Source organism: Puma concolor, chromosome B3 (assembly GCF_028749965.1).
Source record: "Puma concolor isolate L17-30 chromosome B3, mPumCon1.1.hap2, whole genome shotgun sequence".
Taxonomy (NCBI): domain Eukaryota; kingdom Metazoa; phylum Chordata; class Mammalia; order Carnivora; family Felidae; genus Puma; species Puma concolor.
In genome coordinates, this window is record NC_141672.1 from 123,002,975 (window position 1) to 123,016,895 (window position 13,921).

Here is a 13,921-nt window from a genome sequence, read left to right on the forward strand (position 1 = left end):
CTTCCTTGAAGCAGCAAGCCAGTGTCACATGAAAAGTGATAAACTCTTATAAATGACCAGAACCTGCATAATATGGGACAGGCCCTGTCTTAGTTTGCTAGGACTGCCATAATGAACAACCACAAACTGGGTAGCTCAAACAATAGAAATGTGTTGTGTCACAGTTCTGGAGGCTGAAAGCCCAAGATCAAGGTGGTGGCAGGGCTGATTCCTTCTGAGGCCTGTGAGGGAGAACATAGTCTTGGTCTCTTTCCTAGATGCTGGTGGTTTGCTGGCCATCTTTGGCATTCCTTGGTTTGTAGACCTCTGCCCTCATCTTCACATGGTATCCTCCTTATGTGCATGCTTGTGTCCAAATATTCTTATTAAGGCTTAAGGTTATTCACTTATTTTAAGAGAGAGAGGGAGAGAGAGAGAGAGAGAGAGAGAGAGAGAGAGAGAGAGAGAGAGAAAGAGTTGGAGAGGGGCAGAGAGAGAGGGAGAGAAAAAGAATCCCAAGCAGGCTCCACACTCTTAGTACAGAGCCCGATGCAATGCTCCAACTCAGGAACTGTGAGATCAGGACCCAATCTGATCCAAAATCAAGGGTCGGACACTTAACTGACTGAGCCACCTGGGCACCCTCAAATTTTCTTTTTATAAGAACACTAATTTTGTTGTATTAGGGCCCACCTTTCTCCACTATGGCCACATCTTAACTAATTACACTGACAATGACTGTATTTCCAAATAAGGTCAAATTCTAATGAAGCTGGGAAAAAAGACTTCAATAAACGAATTTCAGTTCAGGGGGTCCTGATGGGGGGATGCGATTAGTCCCATCATAGGCCTCATTAATAAGATTTGTAGATGCTATCTGCTGCCTCCAGGGAACTGGAGAACAGGGGTAAAGCTGGACTTCCAACATTTGCATAGTCAGGGTACAGCATTATTTTTGAAAGATAAACTACATAATCTACCTATTTAGTAATTTCCATAGGTTTCCTCCTGAACCTAGAATAAAATCCAAACACCTTACTATGTTATCTGGCATCAATAAGCAATCATATCTAGCTGTCTCCACTTTCATACAAGGAAACCTTGAGTGTGTGGTCACATCCAAGTGTTTAATTTCTTTGTGGATCTGCTCATAAATTGAAGTAATAGTGTTTGTGTTTGTTCATTGTTTCATGCCATAAGAATTGAAGTTGGATAAACATTGTGGCCTTTTGTGGTTTATTACACAAATCCCATGATCTGCCTCTGCATCTGGCACATAGCAGGTGTTCAGTAACACTTACTGGATTAACAAACTCTGCTAACCTGTGAGTCATCCTTGACTTCTCCAATTCTCTAATGCCTAAATGCAGTTAATTGTCATGTCTAGGAATTTACATTTCTCAAGTCCATACTCACCTCTATATGCCACCACCACTATTCAGGTTCAGGACTCACATTTCTTATACTGGATTTGCATGGCAATCCTTACACATCTCCCACTCAGTCTTGCCAGCCCCTACTGTCATCCCCCACAATGGTACAGGAGGGACTTCTCTGAAAGATACATGTGACCAACCACCCTTAGGAGCCTGTAATTGTACCTTGCCACCTGCAGCAATATCTTGGCATGGCACTCCAGTCCTTCCAAACCCACCACAGGTGCATACTAAGGCCACAGTAAACTGAGTGTTGTTTCCTGATTCTAGGCAATCTGGACCTGTGTGAAAGCTTGTGGGCACCCTGTCAAGTTGAGATGTGACAGCTTTCTCAGATCCCTTAATATTGAGTCCCAATTCAATGGCCCACCCTTTCAGAAAATAGTTTTTATATACAACACAAATGAGGTGCTCTTCTCAGAGGTACATCACATAGCCCATTTGTGAATAATGAAGGATATCAATTGTGAAATACACAACAGAAATGGAAAACCTCAAGATGAAAAAAAATCTATTCATACATTTGAAGGAGTTTGTGTGCAATATCTCACGAACAAAGAACAGACAGATGCTTTATTATCATTACAGCTATCTCTCTGTTCTAAAATCACTGAAAAGTTCACATCAATTCACACAATGGACATTAATGTTCCATCCTAACAGGTAGTATCTCTAATGATATTTTGTATAAAATGGTGAAAAATTCCAACACACAAGAAGACAAAGAAAACAGGACATATAGTGCAAGTTTAAAATGCATTTATTTTACATTTAAGATATGCTTGTTAGAATAACTCCCACTGATTTCCTTTTTACTTTAAAGTGTGAGTGGTGGCTCTACTATCTTCCAGACAGACAGCTTTTGAGATATGACATGAGGATTGTAAACTTTAGCTTTATTAGCCAGAAGCTTGGGTGATGATATCAATGGCCTCTATAGGTTTGTCAGGATTGATTTCTTGCAACAGTGAAAGCACTGGAAAAGTGTTAGCTAATGTTAATAGAGAAAGAGAAGTTAATTTATTAACTAATAAAATTGTAACCTAATGACATGGCAAAGTGTATGGTGTGTAGGGTGTGTATGTGTTCACACATAAAGATACACTAATGGGTATGTAGGTGGAGAAGCAGACACATGTAACACATACTTATCAGGGCATCTGGACTGAATTCTAGGGGAATCAAAAAGAGATATGGGGGCTCCTGGGTGGCTCAGTTAGATAAGTGTCTGACTTCAGCTCAGGTCATGATCTCATGGTTCGTGGGTTTGAGTCCCACATTGGGCTCTGTGCTGACAGCTCAGAGCCTGGATCCTGATTCTGATTCTGTGTATCCCAGTCTCTCTCTCTGCCCCTTTCCCACTCATACACTGTCTCTCCTTCTCAAAAATAAATAAACATTTAAAAAATTAAAAAAAAAAAGAGATATGGGTGTTGGCTCAAGGGCTCACAGTCAGGTGGGCACTTGCTACAGAATGAGACTTGAAAAAAGCCTTTAAATATCATCTTCTTTCTCAATCTTTGGGATTCCTCCTAAATTACAGAAGTCATTGTCATTTACACTGTGTGGCTCCTCCAATGTATCCTATTCTTTTTAAGTTTTATTTATTTAAATGATCTCCAAAGTCCACAGGATCAAACTCACAACCCTGAGATCAGGAGTCACATGCTCTTCTGACTGAGCCAGCCAGATGCCCACCCCCCCCCCCCCCGCCTCCAGTGTGTTCTATTAGTTTATTTAGCAATGTGTTTATTCTACATATTATTATTTCTACTGCTGTTAGCTTGGTTGGAGATGGCTCTCTGTCCTGTGAAGAACCAAATTTCAAACACATAAGCTTTATGTGCGAAAGTATTATTATTCATTTCTTAGAAGAATATTAAAACTACATATATAAGACCATTCTCTTAAACAATCTATAACAGACAAGTGCTCTGATCCACTAAAACTAATATCGCCAGAAGAAATACATCATTAACTTTCTCTAGTTTCTCTTGGAGAGTCATTATATAGGGAAAACCTGGACACCCTGGTCTCTAGAAAATTCCATCTTCTTCACTAATCTGAAGGCATTCAGGGAGATTACTAAAGCAAGAAAAAAAAATCCAACAGTAATGTTTCACTAGGGCTTTACTCTGAGCCCCAAATCACTTCTTTGCTGATTATTATAAATCAAAATTTATTCCATCTAAATTTAAAAATTCAAACTAAAGGTGTATGGCTATGATGGGATAACTTGTCATAGACCAACACTCTCACTAAGAACATACAGGAAAGCTAGATAAAATACACATTTAAAAAATCAAATTGAGCAGATGGGAAGGCAGGCTGGCCATAGTAGACCACATTTCCCACACACTGCCTTCTCCCCAGAGTGTATTTCTTGGTAGTCTGGTGCATGATGTGGAGGAGCTGAGTGGAGAATGGCTGCTAAGAATATAGACCTCAATAGAGCTTGAGGCAAAACTGGAGTTTGGGGCGGCCAAGGAGTCCTAATTGGAGAGGCTGAGATTTCAGAGAAAGCAAATGATAAGGAAGTGAGCCATACTAGTTTTCCCTCAACACATTTACTGATCAAGCTGCATAAAAAATTGGTTAAACATCAGTCATAAAAAATGGCTTAAAAAGAAGAGCAGAATTTTCAGTCAATTTCTAGTGCCAGAAACATAAAAATTAGAGTTTAGGATCTTTTTGGAGTGGCACTGGGAAGCATCCAAGGACTTCATTTGGGACCCCTGGGGAGCTATGACCTCTAGTAGGAGGAAAACAGAGCACAACTGAGCCTCCTGAAAACTCCAACCCAAGCCAGCTCTGACCTCCAGACATGAGAGGAAACATCACCTGAAGTCTCTGCAAGCTTCTGTATATAATCAAACTAATCAGGTACACCAGAAAATGGGGCCAAACAAAAGAAAAACAAAACAAAACAAAACAAAACAAAACAAAAGAAACAGACAATAAAAATGGTGCCACAGATGGCCAGATACTTCAGCTATCAGCCACATTTAATGATTAATATTAATATATTCAAGGAAATACATTGCAAAATGGAGAATTTTACCAGAGAACTAACTTATAAACAATCAAGTTGATAATTTAGAAATGAAAAATACAGTAGCTGAAATTAAAAATTCAACAGTTGGCTTTCACAGATAACTGGACACAGATGACGGGTAATGGTCATGTTGAAAGGTAGTCTGGAAGTTTTTCCACTGACTGAAGCATGAAGCAAAGGAATGTCAAAAAGTCCACAAGCATACCGGACAAATGGAATGTGAGGGAAATGTTTAACATTTATGTGACTAGAGTATTAGAGAGTGAAAAGGGGCAAAGAATGGTGTAGAAGCAAGATTTTACAAAATAATGGCCAAATATTTTTAAAAACTGATGGAAGGTATCAAAGTACAGATGCAAACCTGCTATGAACCTTAAGCAGAATAAATGCAAAGAATACCAAAACAAGGGTGGCACCGTGGCACTGCAACCTTCCTTCTTTTAGATTTTCTGGGCTTAGATGCTTTCAGAAAAATTTTTGAAGCATTTGGCATCCTGTAGTAATAATAGATCTTTCTGTAATGGAATGTAACTTCCTCCTTCCTGGGCTTCTATTATTCCACATGGTCCGCTGACTTCCCCTCTTAAAACTGCAGCCAAAAGTGACAGGAGATGGGATGAGGTTCACAGACGTCAGAGCAAGCTTCAAGGGCCCACAATTCTTCCCTTCCCCTAGTGGCTGCATGTCCTCCTACAAGTTTTTTATTTTAGGCCATGGAGCATATTCTGGTGATGTTTAACCTGCCCTCATGACATGTACAGCTGCCCCCTTAATCTCTGGGTAACACACAATCACAACCAGCTATTACAGTCACATCATGTTGATTTAATCAGCACACATCTTGGATTTCCTCAGATGACTTAGTGCCAGTTCTCTTAAAAACAAAGGCAAAGAAGCCAGTCTGAGAGGGCTACATACTGTGGGATTCCAACTATATGACTCTCTGAAAAGGCAAACTATGGAGACAGTAAAAAGATCACTGGTTGCTGAGGTTAGAACACAGGGATGAGCAGGTACAGCACAGAGGATTTTTAAGGAAGTGAAAATATTTTATACAATACCACAATGGTGGATACATGTCAATATACATTTGTGAAAACCCAAAGAATGGACAACACCAAAAGTGAACTCTCATATAGATTTTGGTTAATAATAATGTATATTCTTTTATCAATTGTAATAAATGTTCTATACTAATGCCATACTTTAATGATGGGAGCAAGGGTGTGTGTGTGTGTGTGTGTGTGTGTGTGTGTGTGTGTAGAAGCATATGGGAACTCTATGTGATTTTTGGCCAATTTTTATGTACATTTAAAAATGCTACATGATGTGAGTCAGATAGAGAATAACAAATGCTGTATGATCTTATTTTAATTTTTTAATGTTTACTTTTGAGAGACAGAGATAGAGAGAGGAGAGAGAGAACAAGCAGGGGAGGGGCAGAGACAGTGGGAGACAAAGAATCTGAAGCAAGCTCCAGGCTCTGAGCTGTGAGCACAGAGCCCAACATGGGGCTCAAACTCACGGACTGTGAGATCATGAGCTGAACTGAAGTCGGATGCTCAACGAACTGAGCCACGCAGGTACCCCTGTATGATATTATTTATACGTGGAATCTAAAGAAACTGAAATCTCACAATGGTGGCTGTCAGGGGCTGGGAGTGCAGAAAATGAAGAGATGTTGGTCAAACATCAGAAACCTGCAGCATCAAGATGAATAAGTTCCGAGAAATCTAATATAAAGCATGGTGATTATAGTGAATAATATTGTAATATACAGTTAAAAGTTATTAAGAGAGTAGATCTTAAGAGTTCTTGTCACAAAAAAGGGGGGGAATGGAGGTGTTAACTAACCTTATTGTAGTAATGATTTTGCAATATATGTATATCCAATCGTCAAATTGTAAACTGTACATTTATACAATGTTATATATCAATTCTATCTCAACAAAGCTGGGAAAACATTTTAAAGCTGCTCTAAAAAATAAAGTCTATTAAAAGGCCCCTAGGTGGTTCAGTCAGTTAAGTGTCTGACTTCAGCTCAGGTCATGATCTCATGGCTCATGAGTTCAGCCTCATGCCTGGATCCTGCTAAAGATTCTGTGTCTCCCTCTCTCTCTGCCCCTCCCCCACTCATTCGCATGCTCTCTCTCTCTCTCAAAAATAATAAAAAAAATATAAAGCCTATTATTTTTTTAAAAAAAGAAAAATGATTCTAACATTATAATCACTCTGAGCCAGTATCTTCTCAACTTCCAAGTTAAAGCTGAGGCTCAGTACGTGCTGTTGCCTTATTTTGATATTGACTGCAGAAGTGCAGTAGGTCCTTGTTGGAAGCACTGCTCTGGGATCTCCATCTTTGTGAGCTGCACATACTCACTACAAACACAGTAAGTGGGAAAGAGCAGTATCTTCTCTAACATGACCTTGTGAAGATCAAAGGATATGAGGTCGATAACACTGAGTAGATATCAAAGCATTACTTTTCTTTGTTACTTTCCTAAAAGGTTGCTTATGGTGAACAGTCTCAAAAATAAATGTGCCAGATCTCCTGATCTGCAGACTCCCAGGCTTGAAACAAACCATGCACAATTTCTCTTAAGATCTGTGCACATTTAGGGGCGCCTGGGTGGCTCAGTGGGTTAAGCGTTTTCGTCTTGATTTCAGCTTAGTTCATGATCTCACAGTTCGTGAGATTGAACCCCATGTCAGGCTCTGTGCTGATAGTACGAAGGAAATCTCTTGGGAATCTCTTTCTCCCTCTCTCTCTCTGCCTCTCCTGCTTGCTCTTCCTCTCTCTCTCAAAATAAATAAACATTTTTAAAAAAGAACTGTGCACATTTAGATATATTGTAGTGACAAAGAGAATGTGATTAAAGATGACAAAAAATAAGATTCTCTTCAACCCATGTAAGCATTTCTGATTTATTCAATAACTAGAAAAACCATAAGCAATTCTCAGATAAACAAGACAATGAAATCAGTCTGTTAAACAATAGACTGAAATGCAGCTTCATTTTTATTTAGCAAGAAGAATGTATGAAACTGAATCTTCAGTATTAATAATATCAATTTAAGAAGGAGAAAAGTGGGAGGGAGGACAGGAAAAAGAACTAGAAATTATTGTTTTCTCTCTCTCTACTCAAATGAATGTTTGGTAGGAGGAAAGGAATAAATTTATCAGGCTAAAGCCTGTAAGACTAAAGCATTACAGTCAAAACCCCAATAAAAATTTACGTCCTTAAGTCCCATACACATCTCTAAATTGTGCTTTTCCCCCCATAATATATTCTTTAATTTGATATTCTTGTTCTGCCCCATATTCTTCTTTTTTATTATTCCTGACTCAATTCCCAATACCCACTTACACCATCAGTCCCCTACTCTTAAATTGCTTTTATTTTTCATGAGGTCCACTTTGAAGAACCTTACATTCTTTTGAAACTGCATTGTTTGGTGTCATAGATAGAGTGGACGTATGTGATATATTCAGTGATGCGAGAAGAACTCCTTTATCATGTGACTTCCAAGCAAAGTTTGGAAGTTTGGTGGTTTCCAAGTTTGGACCATAAAGGTTAGAAATAGTCATCCTTCAAGAAGCAAATGCATAAAGAGGATTTTTAGGGTAGTGAAACTATTCTGTATGATCCTATAATGGTGGATATGTCTTCACACATTTGTCCAAATCCACAGATGTACATCACCAAGAAGTGAACCTAAAGCAAATGTTTGAGTGATGATTAGTCACTAGGTGGTCACAAGGGGAAGGTTGTGCATATGTGAAGGCAGGAGTATGTGGAAAATCTCTTACTTTCCTCTCAATTTTGCTGTGAATCTAAAACTGCTCTAAAAAAAAGTCTTTTAAAAAATAAACATTTATGTTTATAAAAGCAATTCTTTTTTCTGCCACCTGCTTATTTTATTTTATTAATTTTTAAATATGATTATTGTCAAGTTAGCTAACATACAATATACATAGTGTGCTCTTGGTTTTGGGGGGGGGGAGATTCCTGTGATTCACCACTTATATACAACACCCAGTTCTCATCCCAACTGCCCTCCTCAATGCCCTTCTCTCATTTTCCCTGCCTCCCCTGACCCCCCACCCCCCATCAACCCTCAGTTTGTTCTCTATGTTTAAGAGTGTCTTACGGTTTGCTTCCCTCATTGTTTGTAACTATTTTTCTTCTTTCCCTTCCCCCATGGTCTTCTGTTAAGTTTCTCAAATTTCACATATGAGTGAAGACATATGATATCTGTCTTTCTCTGACTGACTTGTTTCACTTAGCATAATACCCTCCAGTTCCATCCACGTTAAAGAGCCCAAACATCCCTCAACTGATGAATGGATAAAGAAGATGTGGTATATACATATATATACCACATGTATATACGTATATATTCCACATGTATATACATACAGTGGAATACTACTCAGTGGTGAAAAAACCATTCTGAAGCTCCTGACTAATGAGCCTCTTGAAACATTCCTCAGCGCTACTGGATACTCTCTCCTCCGGGACACTTAGTGTTGAATTTATCTTTGTTCTGTCCCCCTGTGTACCATAATGCTTTGTTCATGAATCTGAACCTTAGTCCTTCCATTCATCTTTGTCTTAACCTGCACCCAGCACCATTCATGACACACAACAGTCATATGGCAAACATTTACTGAATGAAGAAAGATGGAGATAGAGAAATTCACCCCAGAGAATATAGGACTTGAATATTTAAATGTACTTTTGTGTATCTAGATCAATCTATCATCTCTATCTATCTATCTATCTATCTATCTATCTATGTAACAAACCTTTGCCTACGCCTTACACTTTGCTTAGCTGACATAAGTTAGTAGTACAATAATATTCCTCTTGGTAGCAGACAGGGTAGCTAGAGTCTAGACAACTCTAGCTCTTCTGAGAACTGACCATAATAAACATGTCCCTATTTCCAGAGCAATGCATTTCCTGTCATTCCTCTTGCCCACTGTTGCCTAGACACTTGCTTCACTTTCACAAATAAAAGGCAACCAACATTTATTGCTCTAGCCTTTCACTGCAGTAGACACACCTCCTGGAAAGAAAAAAAAAATGGACCAATGAATTTTCAAGGTATTCAGGACATCTTTTAAGGTGGGGGGGGGGGGGTTAACTGGAAAAGTTTTTTACTCAATCTCCTCACTGGTGGGTGCCTGTGTGGCTCAGTCGGTTGAGTGTCCACCTTCAGCTGAGGTCATGGTTTCGCAGTTTGTGGGTTTGAGGCCCACATCAGGCTCTGTGCTAACAAACAGCTCAAAGCCTGGAGCCTGCTTCAGATTCTGTCTCTCTCTCTCTCTCTCTCCCTCCCCTCTTCATGCCCTGCCTCTCTCTGTCTCTCAAAAGTAAATGTTAAAAAAATCTAACACCAGTATTTTGGTTTGTCTGCCACAGGATGTATATTATTTTAAGCTCATTATTTTTCTCAGATGATGGAGATCTTACAACACCTCAGACCATTTTAAGATCATTCCCCCCACCTTGATGAAGGGGTCAGAGTAAATTATTTTAAATAATGATTTTAAATCATTGTCATTTCTATGCCATGTACTTTCTCTCTCTCTCTCTCTCATTTTTAAAGATAATTTATTTTTTATTTTTAATTTAATTTATTTATTTATTTGACGGAGAGACAGAGAGAGAGAGAGAAAGGAGCAGAGGGAGAGAGAGAGAGAAGAGAGAATCTCACAACCATAAGGTCATGACCTGAGCTGAAATCAAGAGTCAGACGCTTAACTGACTGAGCCACCCAAGCACTCCTCTCTGTCTCTCTTTAAAAGGGAGAAAAGGGGTCTGACTAGACATATTGCTGGGTATGAACTAATCTCATGAATTATGACCCACACATAACTTAGATGAAAGTGGGTCTGCACACTTCCCAAATGCCAACGTCCATCTGAGGAAAACCTAAGGATGAAGCCCAGCTCTTCAGAAAGGCTCCAGGGCCTCAGTCCCAGGTAGGTCCAAGGTGCTGCCTACCCACACCCTGCTCCCTTGGCATTCAAATAACATGCCAGCCCCTCATTCCCCAATCGGGTCACACACCCGTCTTCCTGACTTTTACTGAGGACCTCCCCATGCTATTCCACTTGGCAAATCTCTGTCTATCGATCAAGTTTCAGATTGAGACCTCATCAGAGAAATCTATTCCAAAGGCCGCCAGCTTTCCCAAGAGGTTGCCTATAGTTAGCAGAGTCCTTATAGCATTCTGTGGGTGATTGTCACTTAGGCTCCTCCTGTGAAGCCTATGACTTCCAGGCAGAAATTTCTATCAATTCCAAAAGTAAAGCTTAATCCTGAGCACAAAGTAGATCTCAAAGTTATAACTTATGAAAATCCATAAGATATACAAATGCAAGCAGTTGTTTCTAAAATAATTTTGTAACTCTATCTCTATGGAGGCACTTCTTTCTTAGTATTAGACATAAATTAGGGTTGGACATAAGGGTGATAAATAATGTGGAACTAATGTAAGAAAACAAAACCCCAGAATAAGAAACAAATGAACTAAGAAGTTATTATGCTTTTTATGCAGTCAACTAAATAATTATTTATCAAAGAAAGGAAATATTACATTTACAATTTACATTTTACAATCTGTAGCCTATAGGCTGTGTAAAATGAATTCTCTTTTATTCACTTCACCTCTTTGCCAGTGTCCCATCTCCAATTTATGGATGACACATTTTTTAAATGAGTCACCCATAAATATAATTTTCCCCTACATGGAAAACTTTATATCATCAGAGAAAAAATGAACACTTTTAATATCTGGCAATGAAAAGAACTGATTTTGCTACTAATTCTGGAGGGATTATTTCCATCCACAGAACATTGCAATGAAAAGACAGCATCTAAGTCAGCATTTTGGCAATCCCCCCACCCTGAAGCCTCACCCCCCAAATCCAGGAGCCAGTGTGGAGCACTGAATTACAAAGAAGGTCCCCAGTATACAAGATTTCCTGCAATCACTGGGTCCACAAATGCAAATGTGTGGTCTTGGAACCCTGCACACCACTTAGGGAGCCACACCACGGCCTGTAGCATCTTGCAGGACACTTTTACACTAATGTATTTCAGCATCCCAACACTTTCCTCATAGCTAAGCACTTTTTTACAGGGAAAGCCTTCTTTCACATTGTAGTTACTTCTGGAGCTCATTTTGCCTCTAAGTCTGTGAAAATACCCTCTCAAGGAAATCACATACTTGATCTCATACTTTCTCCTGTTCCAAAAAGAAAAAGATAATTTATTTACCCACATAGTTCAAACTGAAGAGAAAAGTATACACTGGATAATCTCAGATGCTTTCCTAAAGCAAAACACTAAAGTCCTAAAACACTAAAACACTAAAAGTCCTGAAAAACTGACCAAAAGTCAAAAGCTGTCATTTATATTCATCCCTAATATTAATGAAATAATATATAATCAATGACTGCATAACTGCAAATAATCTCATCTGAAAATCTATGTGCAATAAATACATGTGTGGACAAGGTAGGAAATGAGGTACCTTTTAAACACTAGAGCCATGTCTCACTACTAGGGTCATAAACTCCACTCTGACTTTTTAAAATTATTTTCAGTTTTTAAACTATCAATTAGTGCTATAGACTTAAGAATTCAATTGTGAGCTTAAACCTGCATGATAAATCTCGAGCAGAAACTCACAATGAGGATGTAAGCAAGAAGTGATGAGGAGGTGCTCAGATCAGAAAAGAGCTTCTTACCATGTTTATTGATGACACAGGACCAATGCTGTTAACATAGATGTCAACGTCAATTACGGTCGGTTTTACTGTGGAGAAAAATACATGTGTGTTAACACTTTGAGCCAGAGAGACTGAGGAAAGCAGTATTCAACTTCCTTTGACTCATGCGCTAACACCTCATGGGTATGTTGGAAAGGGTGGATTTTCTTTTGGATTTGCCTTATAGTTGCAATTCAAACCCTGTCTTCCTTTTTAAAATTCTCAAAGGATGAGAGATTCTTACTTGTATTTAATAAATTCTTGGGGAAAAAGGACATTTAATACACTGAAATTTGCCAGAAATAGATGATTATAAAGATATTATGCAATATTTGTTAAGCTGATTATACAGCAAAAAAAAAAAAAAAAAAAAAAAACCAAAAAAAACAACTATAAAATGATAAAAACAAAAGACACTACCTAAGTAATTTAATGTCAGTTTCCTATAAAGCAAAACCCCAGTGATGAGTAATATCTGGGATGGCTCCCGTTCCTTATCCATCACCTGACTGCCTAGCTAATGATCTAAAACAAAGTGACTCAAAGCAAAGATCTGGAGAGTACATGCATCAGGGAAGAATAATGAATACTGATAATTGTTATTGTTAGAACTTAAAGACATTTACACATATCACAGATTTATAATCTTATAACTTAAAAACAACACTTTAGTAAGTCAAGGAATTACAGTTTCAACTACGAGGGCATAAAATGGATATGATGAGAGACTGTAACCCAACATTGTGCATCAGAGGTAAAAATGCTTAATTTCTCCTGAAAGAAAACAATTTCTCTTTCCTTGGTAGGGACCAGTAATGAGATTGCAAGAGTCAGGAGCTCATGACCTCTGAAAATAAGGAGGTTCTCTTTCCTCAGTATTTAGCAACTGATAAAAGGAATGACAGCCCCGATTTCAGAATATTTCTGCCCCAGAGGAACATGAACAAGACTCTAAACCTTTGCACATGAAACAAATTGCTTCTATGGAAACAAAAGTGTTTGTATCTGCAATCATTTCAATAAACTTCCTTTAGTTTTGCTAAATAACTAATAATTCACAAATGAACTTCTTCACTCTACTTTTCAAACTATAAGTGGCACTTCTGAGCTCATAGTCTCATTAAATTGCATATCCAGCAGTCTGTAGCCCAAGCCATGTTTTCTGGGCCTCCATGAAAATGAAAACAATGATTATGAATTCGCACCAACCACTCTTAACATCTGTCAGGACAAGCAAGTCATATTAGCTTCAAAAAGCTGTTGGAATTTGGGAAAATACCCAACACTATTCTATATATCATGTATGTAGTGTTTACATTTCATAAAATGACTGTTCTTCATTTTAGACTGAGATTTGTTAACTACTACAAATAGTAGCATCTTTCTTCAACTTCATTGGATTCAGCAAGTTGTCTGTCTCCACCAGACACTGCATAACCTTTGGTGATGTCATACAAAAGCCTTTGTTAAGTCAGTCCATTGAGAACCTACTTTTTTGCAAGAGAGTTTTCTGGTTGTTTTATGGTATTAGAGCTTAGGCTTCCAGAGCTCTTAATCTCATTACATGAAAAAGGACCTACAGACATAAAGTCTTAACAACCTGAAGTGGGAAGTGCCAAATGAGTATTAAGTGTGCAATGAAGGTTTCAAGGAATAACAGTTTGG

At 38.5% G+C, this 13,921-nt stretch overlaps 1 protein-coding gene across 3 annotated transcripts in view; it reads right to left on the reverse strand.

The window, feature by feature from the left end:
* Window positions 1–13,921, reverse strand: part of GABRG3 (gamma-aminobutyric acid type A receptor subunit gamma3) — a 721,003-nt gene that overhangs the window by 650,815 nt on the left and 56,267 nt on the right. For all 3 annotated transcript variants that reach the window (XM_025918918.2, XM_086711327.1, XM_025918919.2), the window contains exon 3: window positions 12,236–12,303. In XM_025918918.2, the coding sequence (XP_025774703.1) occupies window positions 12,236–12,303 (68 nt within the window). The remainder of the gene's footprint in view (window positions 1–12,235; window positions 12,304–13,921) is intronic.